Raw genomic sequence first — 24,974 nt, 5'->3', positions numbered from 1 at the left:
CGGTTTCCTTATCAGACCAAGACTTTGTGGACACCCGGTATATCTATTCTTTACTTTACAAACTATAAAGCCATAAAAAGGTTCATGTTTTTGGTGATTTTCAGGGTAGGCCTATTCTATTTTTAAAGAAACATGATAATTATTCCTGTGAGAATATTTTACCTGGTGTGAATTAAATTCCAACCAATGACACAGCAGTTTAAATGTGTGTTTTTGTTTTGTTTATTTTTTTGTGGTATGTATATCTAAGATCAAGCCAAATTTTTTTCAACGTAGGCCTAGTGCCTAGTGAACATCAGGTCAGCTTCTCCACATTTGAATTTATTGTTTTTTTTTGGATTGAATTAGATTTTCATGACACCAACACAAAGGTGCATATTATAAGACGAAAGAGTTTTGAATTAATGACATCTAACTTTTTTGGAAATTATAAACAACTCAATGTTAGGCCAAACTCTACCTCATCAACTGCTCCCTAGAAGCTGTAACCTTTTACAACTTCAAATACTACACGTTGTTGAATAATCATAAATGGCTTACCTATATGAGTTTAGATATTTAACTAATAGGCTACCGGTATTAATTTATTAACCCATTTCCATTCTCAGTTTAGGTCCCGCCCCATGCCCTATGTTTAATTTATTATGCAGGTCATATAGAATAACAGTACTTTAACTTTAAACTACACTAATAATAAAAAATAAAATTAAAAAAAAAATAATTCATAATTTTTTTCTCCATTTTTTCTAGAAGCCGACATGTGATACGATTGCATTAAGGCCGATGTCTGCTCACGGTTGAAAAGAGAGTGGTAAGAGTAAAATTGTATTTATAGTTAAATTTGCTTAAGAAATTTGTCCAAATTTACAAGTGAAATAAAATTGTCATTCTAAAAACAGCCGTTGGCATTGGTTTTTAACACCAAGATACAATGGAGTAGAACATAAAGAGGCAATTGACTATTGTGAATCCACTGAAATAGTTATTAATTTATAATACTAAAAATATTCTAAAATTGAGGATAAATAGTTCAAATATTGTGACTTACAGGTTTTTAGCAGCTCCAAAACCCCCAGGAAAGACTACAGCATCGTACTTCTGAGAGTTTTTTGCCAGCTCTGATAAGGGAAGAATTTGTCCTCTTGCAATGCGAGCTGATTCTACTAACACATTTCGGCAATGCGTTGTGTCTTGTTTGCACTTGAAATCAACAAGACAACAATATGATTGGAAAACAATCATTTATAACTTTATGGAGTGTGTCTATGAGTGGAATCTAAAATTCCAAAGAATGTTTGTGATCCAGTTTTAAATCTCCATAAATAATATAAATCTTTAACAATCAAGTTATAACTAGTTATTTTTTACCCTTGCTTCTTTAGAACCACTATTGTAATCTACCATCACATTGTATTTATTTTTGATAAAACTCTTGGTGAGAAGTAGGTTTTCATGCTAAGTTATAAACCTGACGTTTAATCTGACGTTTTTCAAGACCAGCTAAGTTTGGCACAGCTAGCCTAGAGGCCATTTGACACCTGCATAGCGTAGCTTGTGCAATGTATTTTGAAAGACGTCGCGAACGAATCTCCTAATGTTAATTAATGGTCCATTTCAGACCAGCTTAGTCTAGTGTTGCGTCGCTGAAGCTACATAACACGAGGTCACCAATGCTATGTACGCATTCATAGCGTCACTCCGTATCTTTGGCTGTGCATGGGCTCAGCACTGAATGACGACCATTAGCTCAGTTGACTGATCAGTATATGTTTCTGAGAACTGATTCACACTCTAAATCACTCCCTGCAAGTTACGCTCAATATGCCTAGGTAGATAAAGCATCCCTTCCATGGGACAGTTTGCGATTAAATACAGGGACGCCAATCTTCGAGATAAAGCTTGGGAAGAATTAGCCAACAATTTGTAGAAGCCAAGTAAGTAAATCAATCCTTGGCAAACTGGAGCTGAAACATGGCTTACACCACGGAACTGAGGGAAAACTAAATGCCATTCCAGCCCAGTCTAGCATAGAACTTCTTAAATTTATCAAACAATAAGCTTGAAACAAACAACCAGCTATGAACTTTACCACAGCTCAAACTATGAGCAGATTAAAAATAATTAAAACATAGCTTATAAGACGTAGCTTTCGCTGTGAACCGTTAGTAGCTTGTGCAGTAATTTTCAGGATATATGTTACTTTGCCCAAAGATGTCTCAAGCAACGCTAAGGTGGTGTGAAACAACTTTACAGGGTGTCTACTACATTCTGGATAAAAAATTCATGGACAATTCCCGTACATTTAAGGACACTTTGTCGTAACCGTTGTCGCACCGATTACCGAATATATTTTCCTGATTTGTCAAACAGTATTAATATTGTTCTTCACTGTAGTTGTACCAGAGAGAAAAGTAAGTAATAATAGACAAGAGTTAAATTTCAAAATATAAATTTATTGAAATGAGCAAACATTTACTTCGGGTAAAGCTTAGTGTAACAGAGAAACCCAATCATCATCTACCGCAATAGCGACAAAATCCTGAATATCTCGATCGGTCATGGAAACATTATCATATCATATCCGATCTATGTAGATTAGTTAGGCATGATTCGCCCCAGCACATTAAGTTCTTGACTGGTTCTTGCTGTTCTTGGAAGTACTTGACTTGACACTTGATTGTGGTGATAAAATATTAATGGGTTTGAGCTTCTAATGGTTTTTTATTGCACAATTATCCTAGTAATAAATTTATGAAAATGTAAACTAAACAAACATCTGATAAACCTTATATGTGCTCCTAACCAACTAGCGATCGATAAAATTATTGCCCATTAAAAATTTAAGGACATAGTCTGGCATTTAAGGACAATTCCCGTACATTTCATGGCCAGTAAAAAATTAAATACAATTCCCGGTTTTCCCGGTTGGTAGACACCCTGTTTAAGTACTCTTAAAACAACATTTTATTTATTTGTGGGCAGGTGTAAGTGTAAGTTTCCTTTAAATATTAAATTGGATAAAAGTTCAAAAAGATGACAGTTTGGTGTTAAACAGTAACACGATGAGCAATAGGAAAAAAATACAATTTGCTTAGCAGGCCTATATAGGTAATTATATGACAATAAGAGGATCCCTCAGAGACCAACCTCCAAATGATTGATTACATCAAACTGAGGTACATCAGGTGCAAACATGTGAGGAACAGCCTTGTTTCTAGTGATGTGAGACAATACGGCACTGGCTTCATGAACTTCTGTTCCATCATTCACACCACATCCAGCCAGTACCTGTAACAATGAAAACTTACTGAACATATCACAACTAGAGATTACAGTTGAGGCTAGTGTGTCTTCTCACACATGCTACCAAATTAATATAACAACAACATTGTTATTGTGTAATCATTAAAGAAGACAAATAGGCTTACAACAAAAGACCAGGAGCATCTAGAATGCAAACACATACCCTTATCATATGCCACCGAGTAAGGTTTTTTTTTTTTGTCCTAGGACACTAGGCACGAGCCCAGAATTTTTTTTCACATTACTTCAGGCTAGACCTAGGGGTTACGGCAGGAACCAAAGTCCCTGGGGAACCTTTGTACCCCTGATAACAAAGGAGCCGGGGCTTCTTAGTTTTCCTGAAAGTCTATCTCAGTCAGTGCCGTTGGTCGGGTTAAGTGTTGTAGGCTTACATGTTTAAATGTTTTATTCGTTAATTTATTTTGCATGTCACAATACAAATATTTTTGTATTTGAAATAAAACGTTGACAAGTCCAATTTGGACTAAATGTTTCTGCTAACCACTTGAGAATGCCATATTTGGCAAAACATATGTAGTGGACTTTAAACACTATATTTGAACTGCAAGACGAAGTACGTAATAGTTTAGTTTTATTGTAGCCTACCAAAACAATTATTATAAGTAGGGATGTGTTGATTCTCCATACCACCAATACTTGGGCATTGGTATCGGTATTGAGAATCGATCGTCAAAAGTCCATAATATATCAATACTCGACGCGTCTGCGAAGATCGTGTGATCAGAAACGACTATTGCCAGGACCGCGGGAGATGATAACGTCTACCTGGCGACGATGATGATGTGTCCCTAATTGCTAAACTCCTAAAAACAGTCACTAGACATTGTAAATTAGAGTTAATTTGCCTACTACTGGATATTGAAGATTTCAATAATAAAATAAACTATTACCTTCTTCAATATCCTTTATTCTTCTAACGACAACCGGTTTTTTGACAACAGTCACATCATCAGGTCAATCGTCGTGGAACGATTCGATATGTATACATTAAGTTTTTACCAAACACAAAACAAAAACACATTAAATTTTCAAAATATTTACAGACAGAAACTATCGCGATGCGTGCACGCTTACCTCGAGCCGATACTACAAAGGATCGTTTTGGACAGTAACAAGGTAATATAAACCACTATACATTAACTCAGACGATCTAGAGGCCATCATAAAAGTTATCCACTGACTCCCACAACCTGTTCGTGGAGCACCTGGGGTATCCATTGTGTGATCACCAAGACAACAATCACTGAGCAGTTAGATAGCTGAAACTCACTAGTTATTGTGTGGAGAGACGAACCACTGCCACCTTTACTTCTTCTTCAAAGCTCCAAATAACATCCATATCTACGGGCGGGAAGCTCAAGAGCCGGGATAGGGCTTGCTTAGAACAAATGGAAGAAAAGACCTTGCAGCATATCCTCCTTCAGTGTTCCATCAAGTTGGATGATGGAGATAAGAGAACAAAAGAAGCTGTAACGAGACTGTACTCTTAGCTGGATTGTAACTGGTCCCAGCTTCTGGAGACTGACCAGCCATGTTCATAAAAGATACCGTGCTGTCAGCATTACCTTTAGGCTGGATGCATGTGCAAAGAAGTAAGGAGTAAACGATAAGTAAAAAAGAAGTAAACCACGGATGGGTGAAATTTAAATGTACTGTGGCTTAAGTTTTAAAAGGAGTTTTAACTTACCACAGCAATTGAAGGACAACTCTTTGATGAGTAGTAAGCTGTTGCTACCGCTGCATGTTGGTGTTTAATCAGACCAAATTTAATCAATGTTTTCAGCATTTTTGACTCTGAAATATTTTAAATCCATTAAAATCATGGCTTTGGTAAATTGTCAGCATACAAGAAAATAGTCTAGAGTAAGTTAAATAAAGTATCATACAGATAATCCTTCCTCGCTATATACTATTTAAATAGGTACCGTATGTGTTCTAGTAAAGCAAAAATCGTGCAAAGCCAGGAGTACCGGTAGGCCTATTTGTACAATATCTTATTTAACTATTTGAGTCTGTTAAAAATTTACTATTGCAAATCCTTCTTAAAGAAATCCGAGTTAAATTTAATTTTACCTATTTTAATGCTGTGTTATTTAAAACCAAGAGTTTTTTTATGCTCAATTAAATAGGTTACATATACTCATACATGTACATTGCAGAAGGCCTAGTTATACTTTTTTTTTCTTCCAAGCAGTGTTAAATGTGAAATCGCTCCAATTAGGACCATATATTTATTCTAGGTTTTTTTTTTATGCAATTTGCTTTTAGTAGGCCTCTTATTATATTTTTTTTTTAGTTGTGTTTCTAACTCAGTTTGTAAGTTTGGTGACATGGTACAATCAAAGTGGGGATTCAAAAGCGAAAAAGATGATAACCTTATTGAAACTATTTCAGCACATCCCGCGTTTTTAGAACGGAGGTGACTTTCTTTGAAAAATTTATAATATCCCTTTTCAGGTCTCTTTAAAAACATAGGACACACTTCATTCCTGGGTTTGCACAACATTTCTAAAATCTCTCATTGTCCAATTCCTCAGCTAACAAATATTATACCTATTTGCTTTTTACAGCTCATTTCACGAACAGCACTCCTTTTGCCACCAAAGAAAACCACTAACTGATCAAATAATCGCAAGGAGGAGCAGATGCTTCTGGCAAAATAGCCCCGAGCAATAGTCGCTTGGCAATTATCGCTCTAGCGATCATAGCTAAGCATCAGACTCACCACCCGCTTCTAGAGATGGGAAATGTCGTTACATTTCAGTAATAGTCAGGAATGTTCCTTAGTTTCTTGGTAATAAGTGAAATAACACTAGGCATTTTTGTCACCTATTTTTTACCGTTCCAGCGTTAGGCCTATTTCATATGTTCATATGGGGACTACGACGTTATAAAAATAATATGATTCTCAGTAAACTATTACCAAGCGTTTATTATTGATTTATTGGATTACACGGCCAGCGTTATTTCACTTGTTCGATGTATGTGTTGATAAATGTTATAGCCTAACCTAGGCTGCTAGCCCATAATTTAGTACTTGAAAGAGTTTGCAAGACCAGCATATTGTTTTGATTGATACTCATATTTAGTCAATGATACTACTTAGTAGAACTCCAATTATCCAAATCACCGATTAAATCAAAATTGCTTACAGAAAGAATTAAAAAAATATATATATACCTATACCACGTGCAGTAATAATAATCTTTGTTAAAGAAGGCAAAAGCTGTGATCATGTCAAAATCCAACAACTCTCTCGCGGTATTATTTCATTGTCTCTCGCAGTCACGTAAACATCGATCCGTTTAAATCCTACTAAATTCTAACTTATATATTCATTTCAGTTCTGTCTAATATACATTCTACTAACTTAATAGGTTTTCTGAACATGGCAAACCTTTTCAAAACCATCAAGGACATAGGAGACTACATTTATAAGGCTTTTATTGTAGAAAGCCCACTTCTAAACCCATAGTGAGTAGATGAAAGAAATTGATTGAAATAAAAATAGGCCTAACTTTAACCAGCTAAGACTTCATAGTCAACTCGAATAACCTAAGTTACCTTTGTCATTACAGGAACCAAAACAATGGGCCTGTAGTTGTTACAGCATTTGTTATCGCCGTTTTTAGGAAATTTCCCTATAGGGAAGTAGCTATTACCGTAGGTGGCATGGTAATACCTAGACCCGGGACCGATTTACTTATTCATTTTGATGTCCCCAGAGGCCAAGAACACCATTCGTTCAAATTTGTATATTTATATATATAAATTTAAATATATATATATATAAATATAAATAATATATATATATATACATAAATATAAAAATTGTAACGAATTGTGTTTTATATATACGAGGTGTTAGCCCGTCCTACGTACGGGAGTAGTCAGTTACAACTGTGTATAAATCAGAACAGCTATCTTACACGTATAAAGACAAATTTTATAGCAGCCTACAGTAGAAAGAGTAATCTTCAATTGAGAAAGTGTATAGGCCTAGTCAACAATATCACCTTCCAATTCCATCGCATACCTGCCTCTTCCATAATCAATATCACCACAATAAAATTACTCATACTAACTTATACACAATTTCCAGTAGGTCTAAATTGAAACTCCCTAAAATAAAACGAAAACATCCATCGGACCATGGGAACGGTGTCTTACGGGGGATATGGGGTAAAAATTGGTTTTTCTCATTTTTGTCCCTCAAAACACAAAATTTCCCAATTTCTCTCTAGACTTTTTTAAAGAGCTAAAAAACAAATAATCTAGTATATCTAAGTGTTTTTGTATGGTTATTGATAACAGAAAAAATTAAAAAATTGTTAATTTAAAATTCCCATGTTATTTTTATGGAGAATATTGTAAAATGTTGTAGTTTGCTTGTTTATGGATATTTTTTGATCAAAATTGGCAAATTTATTTATTTTATACTCAGCTATTAATATTTTACTAAAAAATACACTTTATTAGTTTCATTGTAGCAGCAAACTAGGTACTCATTAAAACTAATGTTTTTTAAATAGATTTAATTAAAAATTAATTTTGACAAATGGAAATTCGCTTATTTGTCAGGTTTGCTGCGGCGGGGGTATTATACAAAGGTATCGTTTTTAGTGCAGTCTTTAGGCAAGATGGAAAAGTTCTTTCAAGGAGTAAGTTAAGTTACCCAATTCACCAACAATATAAAGGAAACTGCACACTTTCATACAATTGCTTGACAGATATTGTTAGATAACCCATCAGCTTAAGTTATGTCTTCAGACTTTTATTTAGAAAGAAAGAAAAAGTGCTTTATTTTCAAAATACCCAGTGCACAATACAAGTTAATTCGTCCCAGCAGGGGACGTGCCTACGCGCTAACCTCTCGGTCGTCTGCCGGGTTGGCACGTCTAAAACTAAATCTAACAAAAAACAAAACAGTAATTGGATTCCTTTAAAATAAAATTATAAATCCTTCTTAAACTAACAATTATGGCCAATATTTTAAAGTTAAGAAATATAAATACAATCTAACCAGTTTCTCTAAATTCCTATAGTTATATAGGTTTTTTTTGTGTTGAGAAGTTTGGAGGAGTACGATAATTAAATTGTTATGATATTTTTTTTCAATTGTTAAATTCTTGTATTAAAATCCACCTGTATTGCCAGGCGTTTTTTAAATAATTTACTAACGCTCGCTAATCCCTGCCATTTAAAAAACTAATATAGCCTAATCCCCTTCAGAAAGGACCCTATTGTGTAAAAATGTTAACCTAAGATTACTTAAAATTGTACATATAGCGATGAAATGAAATGTGGTTTCAATTTCACCCATATTACAAAGAGAACAAAACTTATTTCCCGTTGACCAAATAGAGCAGCTCTGCCCTAGCCTTAATTATCCAGGAAACGAAGCTCACATCGGCGTTATCAGTAAGGTAGCTTCTATCACCAAGTTCAAGCCCAAGGTCGAGGCTGATCAGCTGACTGTGGTGAATGGACGTGCGTGCGCGCCCTATACACTCTCCTATCCATACGTCACTCAGCTTTTCCATCACCGTCAGACTTTTAATACTAGGCTATTCATATGAGAGCTTAATTATAGTATGCTAATGGGCTTCCACATGAAACTTAGTTTCCAGCTATAGGCCCACAACTACATGACAACTACACAACTACTAGCCTGTAGGCTAACATGAGTTACGGTACCTTAACTTAAAGCATTGATTTTGGAATTCAGATTGACTACAGGCTTATTTTTATAGCCCTGACTTTAGCTTGACTAATCTGATATTTATAAACTTAATTCATTTTCAATCCAATGAAGCTATCTTAAAACACTGGATTAAACTTAGCTTTTGATGAGTCATAGTGCAAAACCATCCAAGTTCTGAGAAATGTCAGTGCAAGCGTAAGTTAGCCTATGCCAATTCTTTACGGTAAGCTTAATAGACTTAGAATCTGCCCTACATAATAATAAGTTATAGTAGGGTAACATTCGTTGAACTGATCAGAAAATAATGTCATAAAACCAGTGAATCCACACAACAAAAACCCCCGTTTTTAGAGTTGAGGAAATCCCATTTTAAGTTGGCTGTACCTAACCACATGTCAGTATTCAATTAATTGATTTTTCCTTCAGTCACCCGACAAAGTGGGCTTCTTTGCACAGATTATAGTACAGAAAGCCTTACTTTGGCGCACACCAGTAACTTATTCAAACCAAACAACACAAAACAGTGTGCTTTTATTATGCAAGTAATCCGTGTACGCTTGAAAATAAGTTGGCAACACTTAAAGATATTACAACTAAGATCAGCTGGTGCAGCGTTTTCCATTTTGTTCAATGTTTGGATTTAACCTAACCTAAAAACGAGTTAAGTACAGTGTTTGAAAGACTAATTGGGTATACTTCCGTATCTGTTGTCAAGAACAACCGATTGAAGAATTATTCGATATACCCTATCGATCGATATTTTCATTTGGTTGTCCTTGACAACAGATACGGAAGTCTACGCGACTAATTTATTTAGTTGATTTATAACTTTTGGAAATATATAATGAGTAACACAAACACAAGTTCAAACTGCCTTTGCTGCTCTCAAGAAACTTTCCACACAATTTCTACAGCAACTGCACAAACATTTCTCTCGTGTGCAGCAAAGTGCCACTACGCCCACTACTGTCGGGTCAAAAAGTATATACTCGAGTTTGTCTTGGGAAGGTCACATAGATGTCCTGTGTAAGAGACTTAGCAGAGTGCTGTTTCTGCTTAGAAAGCTAATGTCTGAGCTTCCAAGGCCAACAGTTAGGCAGGCCTACCATGCTTTCTTTCAGTCTATTTTAGCCTATGGAACCAGGCTGTGGGGCCATGCCACTGGTACTCAGAGAATTCTCTTAGTTCAAAAGAGAGCTGTTAGAGTAATTTCAAATGCTGGGTACCTTGACCATTGCAGACCTTTGTTTGTTGAAAATGAAATTTTGACAATTGTAAATGAGTACATTTTTAGTGTCTTGTGGCGATAAAAGCCAGACAAGACTCTCTTCATGTAAATAGCGATGTAGAGGTCGTACGGAACGAGGTGAAGCTTGGAGGGGTATAGTGTTGTGGCGGGGGAAGGGTCGCTATGAGAGGCGACGATCGGCTCGTCTCCTACCCCCACCATGGATTTCCCCGCTTTAGACCGTTCCCGCCGAAAATCTCAGGCTTCACCTCGTTCCGCACGACCTCTACATAGTTATGATACTAGGAATAAGTTTGATATCTTTGTACCTAGAAATAGGCTTCAAAAATCAATGTGTTCTTTTCCTGTTTCAGGCATTAAACTTTTCAACAAATTGCCCCAATGTACAAGAAATTTACACACAACAAAATTCTCCACTTTTGTAAAAAATTGGCTCACTCTAAATCCTTTTTACCATATATCCGAATTTTTCAACTGCGACAAAAGCAATCTGGTGGTAACCATTTGAGTCATTTTCAGGTACACCTGCATGGTTTGTGCATGTTTTCTTGTTTTGTTTTTTGACTTGAGCTTATTTATTTGAATTGTTGATGGATTTGATTTTGCATGTTTTGTTTATTTAAATGACGAGCCTATTGTACTTGTTGTATTTAATGGCAATAAAGACTTATGACTTATGACTCCCGGGGGGCTTGGTGGTCTTCAATCGTAAAAAAAAACTCTCATTTAACCTGTTGTTTGTCATAAGCAAGTAGACATTTACAAATTTAAACTATAACGATTGAATTCATCAATTTATAACCATACTGTAGGCTACGGCTATGTCCTCCTAAAAACAGTTCTTGGCACTTTCTTTAGCCCTTGGAACCACCACTGGGTCAGGTCATAAGTTAACTGTGGATAACAGATTTAAGCACTTTCAAACACCAATTCCCATGCTTTTTTCTAAAAAAAATTTGGATATAACTTAGTTTATGTAAAAACTATTAACTTACAGGATGATAAATCTGTTTTGTTTGAGGAAATTATTTTTTTTTAACCTTCATAGTTTTATTAGCCTAACTTACCTCTTTAATAGATCATATTTATTAATAGAATTATATGAAACAGGCCTATGAATAGTTACTGCTAAACATAATAAAACATAAAATATAATAGGCTACTCTGTTGTGGTTTCTATTTTATAATTTAGCTTGCACTTTTTAAACCTAGTGTTAATTTTTACTACTAAATTTTGGGATTTTGAGGGGGGTTTGACCACCTAACCCCCCCCCTGGCTACGGCCTTGAAATTAACTTATTTACCTGTCTATGTATGGGTTGTGAGGGTAGGCCTAATAAGTTTAAAATGGCATGTAAGTAATCAATCAATAAATGTGACTTGGGCTATTAACTTTGATGTTACAGTGTAAACATTGAAGTGCAGATTCAACGCTCCTAATATGACATTACAATTAAATTAAAACAATCATAGGCTAAGTTACTTTAAGTTATTCAGTTTTTGGTGTCAGCAAAAGATTTTTGCATCATTGTTTTCAAGTAAAAATCTATTTTCTTATGATATAAATTACTATGGTAACTTACTCTTGGTCACCCTAGTCGCAATAATTACTTAACTTAGCCTAAGTTTTACCTTTTTGTTTAATCAATACCGGTAAATCTTTTAAAATGTTAACTTAGTTGTTATATTAGTTCATTTAACTTAAGTTATCACTGTACAACCTCAATAACCATAAAGTTAACTTGTATCTTGGCATGAATTTCATCAAAGACGTTGATGCACCCCGAGTGATCTTTTTGAAGGATCATAGCTCTTTAAACTTAAGTTAAACCTTGCTAGGCCTAAGTTAGGCCTATATGGAAACACCGCCAAAAACATCCAAACCCTTGCTTGATCAAAAGAGCTTAGCCTAGTTTAAGTCATTGTAGCCTATTGTGCACAAGTGTAGCCAAGGCCGACACACAACTTAATTTAAGTGGAAGACAGCTAGGCTTAGGAATGTAATATAATAACTTACCGGTATGTTAACTTAAATCATTTAACCCCAATGTAATATAATAACTTACCGGTGTGTTAACTTAAATCATTTAACCCCTCGCACACCTTTTATGATGTGCTGAATTGGTTAACCAAATGTTAAACTTAAACTACTTAGCCTAACCAACCAATCAAAAGTTATTAGGGGGTAGGTATAACTTATATCGTAAACAAACTAATTTTCTTACCTAAAATCAAATAGTGATGAAAGTTTTAAGCTTAATTCTGAATAAATTTATATCGTGTGCTCAACTAACAATGTTCATAGCCAATGGTCTTAACTTGGACCTAAGAACTTACTTTGATTAGAAGACTATAGAGAAGAGTGAGCTTTGCTGATTGCTGAAACCGGCAAAAGTAAACTAAGAACAAATTAACTAAATGGAAATTATTTCGATTTGACGGAACTCAGAACTGAGAACTGAACGATCACAAAAAGCGAATGAATGTAATAACATTCAACAGAAAGATTTTTTCCACGAATACGAATAGCCTACTTTTCTCTTTCTTTCTGTATTGTTTTTGTTTACTTTCGCCAACACTGGAATGCAAACGCTGAAGGCTGAAGCTGAAATGTATACAGTAGTTGGAGGGGCACACGGGAGGGATGATGGACGATGGCTGTCAGCGTTCGCCTCTAGATACAAGCGTCTACAGCCTGACTGATCACTTATTGCAAACGAAAAAAAAACTGGCCAGTAGCCACTGAAGAAGAAGAAACAATTTTAGTCTGCTTGATTTTATGACGTGACGTATCGTTCGTTCTGGCTGTCGCCGCTGTTGGCTGCAGTGTTTCCATTTGAGGGATAAAAATCCCTTTCTAGGGATATTTAGGGCCTTCGAGGGATTGAAAAGGGATTGAGGGATAACTAGGGATAATCAGCGAAATTGAAGGATTTTTTAGATTTTCTAGGGATTTCAGGCCTTTGACATTATAAAATTGAAATATTGATAAAATAATACATTATGGCTGTATTTCAACAACGTTAAGGACCTATTATGGCTAATTTTGCAAGGTATTGATAACACATTGATTATACTACTTTTTCCCTAGGTTTTGGTAACAAATCGATTGTAGCATAGATAAAAGATACACCTCAAGGAGTATGTTTTATCTATGGTTGTAGGTAGTGGTAGTGACGTAGTGTTTCAAAGTAGGAACACATAAGGGGAAGAGTAACAGCCAACACTGCACGAAACAAGCAAAGGGCTGGAGTCGGTCGGTGGAATGGAATGGCGGATCTAGATTACTGTAATTTGTTTCTTTCTTAGTAGCCCTGTGCCCTGTGTCAATGTCGAAAGTTTGTTTTCGTTTTGTTTTTGTTTAAAGTTTGCCGGTGATTTCTGTGATATTTTTTGGTTAGTAAGTAACTTTGGTGTAACCTTTTCACCAAGACATGGTGGCCATGTTTGAAAAAGACAATTAAGTTTGAAATTTGGACACTTGAGTAATATTTTTGAAACAATTGTAAATACTTATATAAAAATTATTAGTTTATAAAATTTTAAAAATAACTATTTGTTTAATTTTTTTAGTTAATTAATCTGGTTTTGTACCACATAGTTTTTAATCACGGCTACCTTAATTTCAGGCCGGAGCCCGCGGCCTTCGAAGTCAGGGCTTTCGAAGTGGCAACGTTGCAAGTATAGTGTTGTAAAAGGTGTTTGTTTGGAGAACGCTAAGCTAATGATATTTATGTATTTTTTAAGAATACGAAAGCTTGGTTACTGGGCTATGAAAATGTTGACCCCACATTGAATGTACAGAAATAGATTTTCAATTTATATTGCTTTGGTTTTTCGATTCTATATTTATGTTTTACCCAGACAGCACACTTTATCCCAGGGACATCCCATAGTAGTCCCATATGTCCTGAGAATGTCTCGGGATATGTACGCTATCCTCAGGATATCCCGCAAAATCCTGGGACGAGTACGAAATCTACAGGATATCCTACAATATACCGTAATGTCCCGGGATTTGTAAGTTAACCTCAGGATATCCTGTAAAGTCCCGGGATATGTACGAAAGCCATAGGATATCCCAGAATGTCCCATGACATCCCGGGACATGTACAAAATCCACTGGATATCCTGTAATGTCCCGTAATGTCCCGGTAACAAACTGAAGAAAAAAATGCTACCACTGATGAAATGTATATCTAAATTTAAATGTTCAACAAGGCCAATATATAATAATTTGTTTTTTTTTCACTAGCGCTTTCAAAAACTAGGTTTCCATCTTCAGGCTGTGTTTACACTAGTACAAAAAGTAAATATTTACTTGATAAATTAATTTTAAACAAAGTTAAAACTGATGTTTTAATGGATATTGGAAAAATAAAAAATAATATTAGAAAAATTAATCTTTTGAATTTTGGATGTATTACGGTGTTGTTCTTGATGTAATTATTTTCAGTAATTCCGAATTTATAATGGGGCCGTCTTCATTATTTAACAAATAATTTTGGTCTGTTTTTTTTTTTTTTTTTTTTTTTTTTTAATAAGATTCCCACGCATTAAGATGTTTATAATTTGTTTTAAAAGTTTAAGGTTTCCCAGATTGAAAATATGTCTTGTTAATACTGTGGCTAGCAAGGGTTGACTTAACTTTACTGACATATTATTACCACTGAGTTCAGGAAAACTAGAGTTCTATCATAGTTGTGTGAAATGTGAATTTAATTCTAACTTTAAATTAATAAAACAATCAAAAACTAATTTTAATCATATAACAATCAATTATAACAGTGCTAATCTAATGGTAATTAAATAATCTATATTCAAATACCAGTATCCTCTCCAACTACCAGAAAAACAATTCAACTACTTGAGGCCTAAACAGATTAACAGAATCATATTATACTGTAGTATCAGCAAAAATATTTTAAGTATTGCGACCATTGCAACTGTCGGCTACTCTTTCACCACTTGAAAACACCCACAATCAACAAGCGCAGAGAGCTCAGGAGGTAAGGTAAGATGCTCATGAGGCGAAGGTATCAGGTTCGAGTCCCGTCTGGGCCAAAAACTTTTTTCTCATTTTTTTCTTCAAAATTTGTGTTTATTAACTATTTAATCAATTTACTAAACTTATAATTAAGCTTTTCATACTAGATCTATATTATTTTGTGTTTTTTATGTTCAGGCCCAGACCACACTTTATCCCAGGGACATCCCATAGTAGTCCCATATGTCCTGAGAATGTCCTGAGGACTACCCTGGGATGACCTCGGATGTCCCTCGGATATGCTGTGAGCTTATCCGTAGGACATCCCCGGGCGGGGACAATACGCATTCCTGTGGATATCCTGGGATATCCCAGGTTGACCATAGGACCACTATGGGATATCTTGCATATCCTGTCGCACTATCCGTGGGATGTCCTGAGGAGAAAGTGTGCTGTCTGGGTATTTCCATGTTAACGTCTTGCGCTAAACAATACTACGGTACTTGCCACGGTACTTGCAACGTTGCCAATTCTACCTGGCCGTGGCCTGCCTGGAGTTAAAGATGGCCGTGGTTTTAATGGTACAAAAATGTTTTTTTATATAGTATTACCATTGACTATACACAGAAATAGAAATTTCTGTGTATAGTCAATGGTATTACTTTATAAATAATATGGGATATTGAAGAATACTATCACCAGTTACCATATTTTAGGTGGCTATACATGAGGTGGCTATACATTGGTATTGCTGCAAAAATAATAAGTTATCTAGATTTGATGAAGAGGGATAATTGGAGGGATTATTAGAACACGGACTAGGGATAACAAGGGATTTTTTGACGTTGGCCCAGGGATATTTTTTTCTTGCGGATGGAAACACTGGTTGGCTGTGTTTTGGTTTAGCTGTTTGTTTTCAACATCAAAAGTGTAGTATTTTGATTTTGTATATTTCATTCTTCATTGCAATTAATTATTCATTTTGTTTCCATGTAATGATTAAAAAGAAGTTCTTTTTCTTATGATATTTATTTATGATCGCTGGACATGTAGATGTTGTGATATTTACGTTTTGTTATCCTATTGTGTAGTCTTTTGTAAAATATTAATCTTGTGGGTAGTGTTATACATTTTTACTGCATAGATTAAAATCCATTTCTGTGAATAAATAGCATAGCATGTTTACTAAACTTTATAAAAATTTACTTTTATCCTTTTGTAATTTTGCCCCTTTAAAGTTTTTTTAGTGTATGCCTATGCCTGCTCAATTTTTACATTTATTCTTAATGATAATTAAAAATAAGACATTAGGCCTATGTCTATCATGGTTAACCTCCCGGCCAAGCCTATGAAATTCTTGCTCCTTAGCATTCTTTTACACTCCATAGCAAAGATCTAAACATTTAAAATGGCCGTTGAGTCTTTCACCATAGGCAATGCTATTTAACTTACAAGAATGCAGGCTACATAAGTTACAATGAAAGTGCAATGGATGAAACTGTTGAGAGATTGTAATACGATTTTTGGGTAGACTTCCGTATCTGTTGGCACAAACAACCGAATGAGGGTACACTTCCATATCTGTTGGCACAAACAACCGAATGAGTAATTTTGATTATTTGATTGTTTGATTCGATATATCGTTTGGTTAGTTAGGTTAGGTTAACCTTACATAACTAACAAAACGATATGTCGAATAATCGATATAGCCTATCGATTGATATCTTCATTCGGTTGTTTGTGCCAACAGATATGGAAGTGTACCCCCGAATGAAAATATTGATTATTCGATTGTTTCATTCGATATATCGTTTGGTTAGCTTAGTTTAGGTTAACCTTACCTAACTAACCACACGATAAGTATATCGAATAATGGATATAGGGTATTGCCTGATATTTTCATTTGGTTGTTTGTGCCAATAGATACGCGATTTTCTATCCGATATATTGATTATAAAAAAATATTGTAATGAAATAAAACTCTTTTAAACTAACCTACTTAAATAACCAAACTTGCTGTAACATTTCAACTTTCCGTTAGCCCCGTTTGATAGCCTATTCCCCATATGCATTTTCTGTTATAAAACAGAATTTTGAAATGGTAACTTAGCCTACAGCAAGTTTGGTTAGTTATGTTAGGTTAGTTTAGAATAGTTTCATTTCCTACTCCAATATAGGCCTATGGGCTATTTTTTTTTTGCCTAAACAAGGTTAGTTCTTAATTTGTAATTTTTGCGTTTGAAGATATTAAAATAGAAGGAATACGAATCGTGAAGTAAAACAAAAATATCGATAAATCGAAAAGAAATCATTGATAATAATTAATGTTCCCTTTAACAGGAAAGTACCCAAACAAACTTTGTGGTCTGGTGAAAACCCAGTGCTATACAATTTGCCCACTCCTGTTAAAAATCTGACCTTTGCCAAATTAGAGCAGTATTTGGTAGAAGGAAATTTGTCTTTAGAAAAGTTCTTCCTGTATCCTTGGATTCAAATGTAATGAAGGATGTAGGCCTACTTGTGAACTGTTTGTTATGACCTAATCACTGTAAAAGTGGCCGTGGCCGCCATTCAAAAAAATTGCAGTTGGAATGAATTTCTAAATTTTTATCTTCTTTTTTGTCACTGTTCTCTGTATACCAGAGGCATTGGGTACACTTCAATATCTGTTGGCACAAACAACCGAATGAGTAATATAGATTATTCGATTGTTTAATTCGATATATAGTTTGGTTAGTTAGGTTAGGTTAACCTTACCTAACTAACCAAACGATATATCGATCGATAGTTTCATTCGGTTGTTTGTGCCAACAGATATGGAAGTGTACCAGAGGCATTTTGTAGGAGAGCTAATCACAAAAACATTCAAGGTAAAGTGGTCCAAACCCATCAAATGTTGTGGATGTGTCAGAAATCCACTGAGCTATGATTCTAACTGGAGGTAGCACTGAATGTCAAAGATGCGTGTCGCCAGCCGCCATGTTTGCGTGAGGTGTGAGTTATAAGAAGCCATATTATTGCTATGGCTATTATTATACTTGGCTTAAAATACCTACTTTGTATGGTCGCCATTTCAAAGAAAATTATTAAAGTATTAAAAGTATTCAAGTATGACTAAAATACTCACTGCTATACCAACCTAGTTATAAGAAGCCATGTTATTGCTATGGTAAGAAAACTTACTGCTATACCAACCTAACAAAATCAGCGACTCGCTTTTGACAGACTTCTGCCATGGCAGTGCTACCTCCAGTTATAATTTTAGCTCAGTGCAGAAATCGAACCTGTCATTCTTGCTCTGAAGTCGAAGACACTAACCACAAAGTAGGTTAGCAACACACCACCTTGTATTTCCTTTCAAAAATTAAAAAGGTTAAATTTAAATACTTTAAATGGAAGTAAAAACAATAAAATAATAATAATAACAATAATGCCTACAACATAGAGGATACGCGTCCGGTAACCGGACGTGGATAAGGCGTACGGCAATGACGTCATGGGGTTGCGGGAGCCTGGAACGCCTTTACCACAACAATACAAAGATCAGCCATCGGTGGTCGTGGTGTAGTGGATAAGGTGCTCGGCTGAAATGTAAGAGGTCCGGGTTTCGAATCCCATTGGTAACTTTATCTTTTTGTTGAAGATTTTGCACTGAATACCATTTATTCTTAACTGTACATCTTTTATTAGAATTTTTGGCATTTATAATTTTTTTATAGAGAAAGAATTTTATCCTAATTCGATTTTTTCATTATCAGCAAGTTTGGTTGGTTAGGTTAGGTTATGACAGTAATTGCCGGACGTCTAATCCACGTCTGGTTACCGGACGTGTATCCTCTGCCTAATTACAAACCCCAATTCCAGTGAAGTGAATACAAGAGGAAACGTTTTCCAATCTACTTCAAAAATTTGTGATTTTAAGTTGAGAATTTGTGTTGTATTGATTTTTGTAGATACCACTTTAATGGGACATTTTCGTTGCTTTGATGACGGAACATTTACGCCAAATTAAATTTACTTAAAAACAGTGATTACTTAATTATTACAACTTACAACCCATGCAGTTCCTATTTCCTAGCCAAGCCTAGCATAGAGGACAATTCAATTCAACGCATTAGGACTAGTGTTATAGATTTGCCATTGGTTTAATCTAATCAGAATTAAATTTGGTTTGTTAACATAAAATTATACTATCCTGGTAGGTTTAAACTAGGTTAATCCTCTAACCCTCATATCCAAGAAAGTATGAATGTGTCTAGTTTGTTTAGCTTACTAATTTGGAAATCAAAGTAACAAATGGTGTAGCAATAATTTAAGGAACAATACGATAAATAATAACGTCAACATTAAAAATAGCTTATATTTATATAACTTGGTAGGATTGAAGGTGAAATAATATACAACAAAATATTAGTTGGTTTTGAGGGTTGAGGTTATGTTATATCTAGGAGTCTGTTTGACTTTGACTTTGTTTAATATGCTGCTAGCTAAGAACAGACGACAGACCGCAGACATCATCAAGATGGTTCTTCTTCTTCATGGGCCAGTTTTTTCGTTTGCAATAAGTGATCAGTCAGGCTGTAGACGTTTGTCCGCTAGATGGCTAGAACCATAGATAAATCATACTCCCTAGAACCGCTAAGTTGAAAATTTTAAATTAAGTAAATTTTATAATTTTGAGATATAAAATTAACTTTGTATAATTAAACTGTCATAACCTAACCTAACCAACCAAACTAGCTGATAATATAAAAAATATATAAGATAAAAATGATATGAATGTTTACTTATAATTTTTAATTTTAAAATTTAGTATTATAAAATTAAGCCGTCATAACCTAACCTAACCAACCAAACTTGCTGATGATATTAAAAAGATATAAGATAAAAATCAAATAAAGCAAAATCTTTGACAACAAGTTAGTGTCACCGACGGATTTCGACCTCGAGACCTCCCGAACACTAGTCCGATGCCTTTACCAACTAACTATGCCACGAACGCCACTGGAACAACATCGTCTTGTTACGGTAATCGTGTTGCCTCAAGAAAAGACATTAGCCACTAGAGATATGACGTCACCAAACCTTTAGCCATCGTCCCTCCCGTGTGCCCATCTGGGGCACCGGTCTACAACAATAATAACAACGTCGTCAGACCGTCCAGGGGCCCTATTTTTGAAATGGTTGACAGTTGAGTCAATCGTCAACACTCAACTCAACCAACAACAGGATCTATATATTATATAACTAGCTGAGTACCCGTCCTTCGTACGGGGTTGGTATACAATTATGCTTATTGTAGTTAAATACTCGTGCTTTGCATTTGCAATGAGAGAGGACACGTTTTGAGAAAATTTGGTTTACTATAATTTACGGTATACTATAGTATATAGAATATCTACCATAGCCATAATGTTCTCCACTTCACCTAAACAATAGAAAGAAGTAAAGTTCTCACACTCAGGTTTTTGTTGCAGCTTGGTTCAAATTAGCTGTTGTCATAAACCATGGTGCACCATAAACTAATGGTGCTGCACCCTGTTGGTAAACCGTATAACCTTTTAATGCTATTGAATATCATAGAAACAAATTGTGTAGTTGAAACCGCTGGCAAAATTATTTAATTCCTTTTAAATATGAATACTCATAAGGTTAACATGGAAAACTCTAGAGCCGCTGGGGCGGAGCCCGAAAGGATTTTTGGGGTAAGAATATGTCTATGTTAATCGGGAATGTGAGCTATCATCATACCAAATTTCAACTCAATCCGACCAGTAGTTAATGCGTGATTGAACTTCAAACAAACAAACAAACTTTCACATTTATAATATTAGTATGATTAATACGCTACATGAAACGCCTAACTATGAGATATACAGTTGGACAACGGTTGGTTGGTTGTGGAAGCTCCAACCAACCATCGACCAACTGTCCCACAGTTGGCCAACGTTGGCCCAACCATCTGTGCTACATGGGTAAAGAAAGGTCTGGGTCTGTAGATGAGCAATCAAAAGAGAAACACGAGGTGAATTCCCTCGGAGAGGCCATTAAATTCCCCTCAGCAGATTTGTTTACATTATGACCATATGTATAATTTTACACTACTTTTAATGAACCAGCTGTTAATTTTAAAATTGCATTTCAAAGGTCAAGTGTTATGAGCATTTACTGAAACTGTCCAAATTAAATGTTTACATTATTTACGATTTTAAAATTGATTCTTCACTGCATGATAAGCTTTTTATAGTTTTAACAAAATGATGAATTTATGATATGTTTAAAAGTTTTTGTTCAAAAATTGATTTCTTCTGGGGCCGATCCTTTTCCTTCTGTTCATTAATGACCTGCCATCTAGCGTAAAGGAGGCAAATGTATGCCTATTCGCGGACGACACTTCCCTAACTGTGTCCAGACCGAGTATGGAGGAACTGGAACTTGTCACCTTTCTGGAATCAAACTCCCTTCTTCAGTGGTGTGAAGAAAATGACCTAATCTTGAACGCTCAAAAAACCCAAATAGTCCAATTTTCCATTTCTAACCGGTCAAAACGGTCCCACTATGACTTGAACATTCTCCTCGACGATAACACTATCTCCTCTTCTTCAGAAGTAAAATTCCTCGGTCTTGTCCTTGATGAAAACCTCAAATTCCACAGCCACATCGAGCACGTCAGCAGGAAAGTATCGGTGGGTATATTTATGCTGAGAGTTCTTAGCCAATCAGCCACCACTGATGTCCTTATTATCAGCCTATTATGGGCTTGTCTACCCTCATCTGACTTATGCGGTTCCTGTTTGGGGGTGCGAAAGTGAGAGGACTAGGTTCTTGTTTAGGCTTCAGAGAAGGGCAATTCGAATTGTGTTTTCTATCTCCAAACAACAATCACGCAGAGATTATTTCAGAGAATTTAAAATTTTAACTTTCCCATCTATTTACATCCTCGAAACTCTATCTTTCCATAGCAAAAATACTTCCTTTTTCTCATCTGCAAAAAATTCCAGGTCATTGCGCAATACTTTAAATCTACCAATTCCCCGGCATTCCACTTCTTTCTTTCAAATAAACTTCCATTACAATTCCGTAAAACTATTTAATAGACTTCCACCTCAATTGAAGGCCGAACAAGTTCCAAAAAAGTTTAGAACAGGTCTAAAGTCCATGTTGTTAGATAGATCATTTTACAGCGTCCGTGAATTTCTACTTTAGTGGTCATTCACAAAGTCATGTGCGCATGTTTAGTTATTTAGTTATAGAATTTTTTACAGTAAGGAATTTTTGTTATTAAGATGTAATACATTTATTTTTCTTGTACTGACTTAGCTAATGCAAGTATTGTCAATTTGGCCCAATAAATGACTTATTATTATTATTATATTATTATTTAATGCACTTACAAAAATGTTATATTATAAAATCAGTTGGACTTATCAAAGGAACAGATAACTATTCCTGATCGGGTTAGCTTATATTTATTGTAAGGGTTTGCACTTGCCTTTTTTTGTCTACTTTCAATAATCATTTGTAGATGAGTACATTGAGGATTTGAGCTGTGTTCCAAGTTTTGGAATAAACTAAGCACGGAGTATGTTTAATCTATGATTTGGTGCAGTAGGTAAATTAATGGCAGTTCAGGTATTAAAAAAGGGGAAAGGGTTTTTACTTTGATGTGCATATAATGCTACATATAATATATGTATACAGTATATAATATAGGCCTAATATGGCTAGGTCGAACAATGCATCTAAACCTCACTACATACAAAACATTTGGAAATACAACAGTGCCATCACATCTCATCTCATTTGCATAATTTGTTGCCAACAAAGCCGGACCAGGTTATGGATGTGGTTCAGCAAATGTTCAAGATTTGTGGTCAAATTCACTACAATTATGGTTCATCCCATCCAAAAAATACATGCACAACTCTATGTGATCAATACGGCCAAGGCAAAACTACGCCAGAAGTTAATCAATTGGCAAATAAGTACAGGATGATTAAATACAATTGGTCGATTTGGCAAGAGAATGAATCAAAATTGCTTGGATCGAAGTAAGAATGTTGCTGCCTTCTAGTGAATCAGATATTTTTATCAATACAAAAAACTGATTTAAGATTTAATATGCTGATTAAATTCTGTTTTTATGGCCAAAGATGGTGATTTACTTATGGAATCCAAATACGGTCTGAATGATTTTCCTAAACCAGATGTAACCAGTTATTAGTAGCCTAATATAGACTGTTTTCGTAAGATGACAGACCAATTATATGAACTCCTTTTCCCATATAGCGAAAGTGGCTTTAACACGAACAAAACTTATGAACAAGAAACAATTATTATAAGACTCCTTTTGGGCAACCTAGAGCCAACCACGTTTTTGAAGGTAGTTACGCAATCTCATATACATTATTATGCTTATCCTCCCTAAGATTTTCACTCTATCACCGCAGTTAGCTGAAGTTACATAAAACCTCAATAGTAACCGTCTTTTTCGACGGATTTCCCCTAGTTTGGTATTGAAATCCAACAGCCTGCTAAACATTAGCTTGCATTAGCTCATTGTGCTCACTGGGCCGCATTGGACTTGGACTGAATTCGATTATTGGAGCCAAGGGTAGTGGAGTGGACTGAGTGAGAAGTGTGATCAGCCCGGCCGTGGAGTGGACGTGGATCAGTTCGAGTGTTCGAGTTCAGTGCCAGTGCAAGCACTAAGCAGCAAGCACGGCCGTCGGCCACATTTTAACATTTAACCACATTTTAACTAGCCTACTTAAGGGTGCAATTGAAGTGAAGTCGAAGTGAGCTGAACTGTTTTAGTTCTTGTTGTTTCTCATCAGCTCAAGCTCATCGTTCTTTAGATTTAGTAGATGGAACTGGAACTGGGGAAGTGTCAGAACACAACTAACTGCAAAACTCTCCCACAACAGACAACGACAACACACAATATTATTTTGTTTTTTGACAATCAATGGCAGTACAGTTCGTTTGTTGTTTGTGAAGAAATTAAGAAAATATCTACCCTGTGCGTTTGAAGACTAATCAAACAATAATATATATACATATACAATTGTATTTTAGAAAAATTCAACGATGCAACTTTGTTCTGCTTTTAAATAGGCTAAACGATTATTTTTACTCAAGCTTAGGATAGGAATCGTCCGGTAGGGTACCTATAACAAAGCATCCCTCCTATTCTCATATTCCTCAGCTATGGGGAAAAAGTCTCAAAAACATATTTCGGTGATAAACTATTTGATAAAGTGAGTTTATAATTACTAGGTAATAAGCCAGTTTCGTGTCATGTAATGTAAAATAAACTGAGTTAGTTATGTCATCTGAAAAGGACAAGTGTGTCAAAGAAGGTTATCTGTGGCTTCCACCTCAAGGAGTTCTTAGTCAGTTGAAGGTAAGCTTAACTTATTCAGCTCTTTTGCTGAGTTTAAATTGATTATTACAAACCATAAGGAGTTATCTTATTGCGTAAGTAATAGCCTAGCCTAGATTTTAGGACCTAAAACTCAGTTTAAACGCTCTTCCTGAAGTGTGAAATTCTAGATTAAGATGATGTTTTGTAGGATACCCAATAATTGGGAGAAAAGATATATAGCCTAGGCCTCTTCCAAAAAAATGACAAGGAACAGCAGAAAGAAGTACTTAGCCTAAAAAAAATACAAAATCGGGTACGGTAGACCTACAGTTTCTTAACTAGG

General features: G+C 35.3%; 2 protein-coding genes across 4 annotated transcripts in view; one reads left to right on the top strand and one right to left on the bottom strand.

Annotated features, from left to right (window-relative positions):
• The window catches only part of LOC129002533 (ES1 protein homolog, mitochondrial-like), a 33,911-nt gene extending 21,058 nt beyond the window's left edge, over positions 1-12,853 (bottom strand). The window contains exons 1-4 of one of the 2 annotated variants that reach the window (XM_054430825.1): positions 12,503-12,853; positions 5,012-5,118; positions 3,148-3,288; positions 1,049-1,200 (exon numbers count right to left, since the gene is read on the bottom strand). In XM_054430825.1, the coding sequence (XP_054286800.1) occupies positions 1,049-1,200; positions 3,148-3,288; positions 5,012-5,110 (392 nt within the window). In that variant the 5' untranslated portion in view covers positions 5,111-5,118; positions 12,503-12,853. The remainder of the gene's footprint in view (positions 1-1,048; positions 1,201-3,147; positions 3,289-5,011; positions 5,119-12,502) is intronic. The other variant, XM_054431590.1, reaches the window with a different exon arrangement.
• Positions 12,854-24,352: 11,499 nt separating this feature from the next.
• The window catches only part of LOC129000456 (docking protein 2), a 53,617-nt gene continuing 52,995 nt past the window's right edge, over positions 24,353-24,974 (top strand). For both annotated transcript variants that reach the window (XM_054428499.1, XM_054427717.1), the window contains exon 1: positions 24,353-24,670. In XM_054428499.1, coding sequence (XP_054284474.1) covers positions 24,593-24,670 — 78 coding nt within the window. In that variant the 5' untranslated portion in view covers positions 24,353-24,592. The remainder of the gene's footprint in view (positions 24,671-24,974) is intronic.

This window comes from Macrosteles quadrilineatus, unplaced genomic scaffold (genome assembly GCF_028750875.1).
Source record: "Macrosteles quadrilineatus isolate MER2022 unplaced genomic scaffold, UCM_ALF_1.0 Scaffold_1__1_contigs__length_201487025, whole genome shotgun sequence".
NCBI lineage: Eukaryota > Metazoa > Arthropoda > Insecta > Hemiptera > Cicadellidae > Macrosteles > Macrosteles quadrilineatus.
Note: the sequence above shows the minus strand (reverse complement) of the source record. Positions and strands in the feature narration are given on the sequence as shown.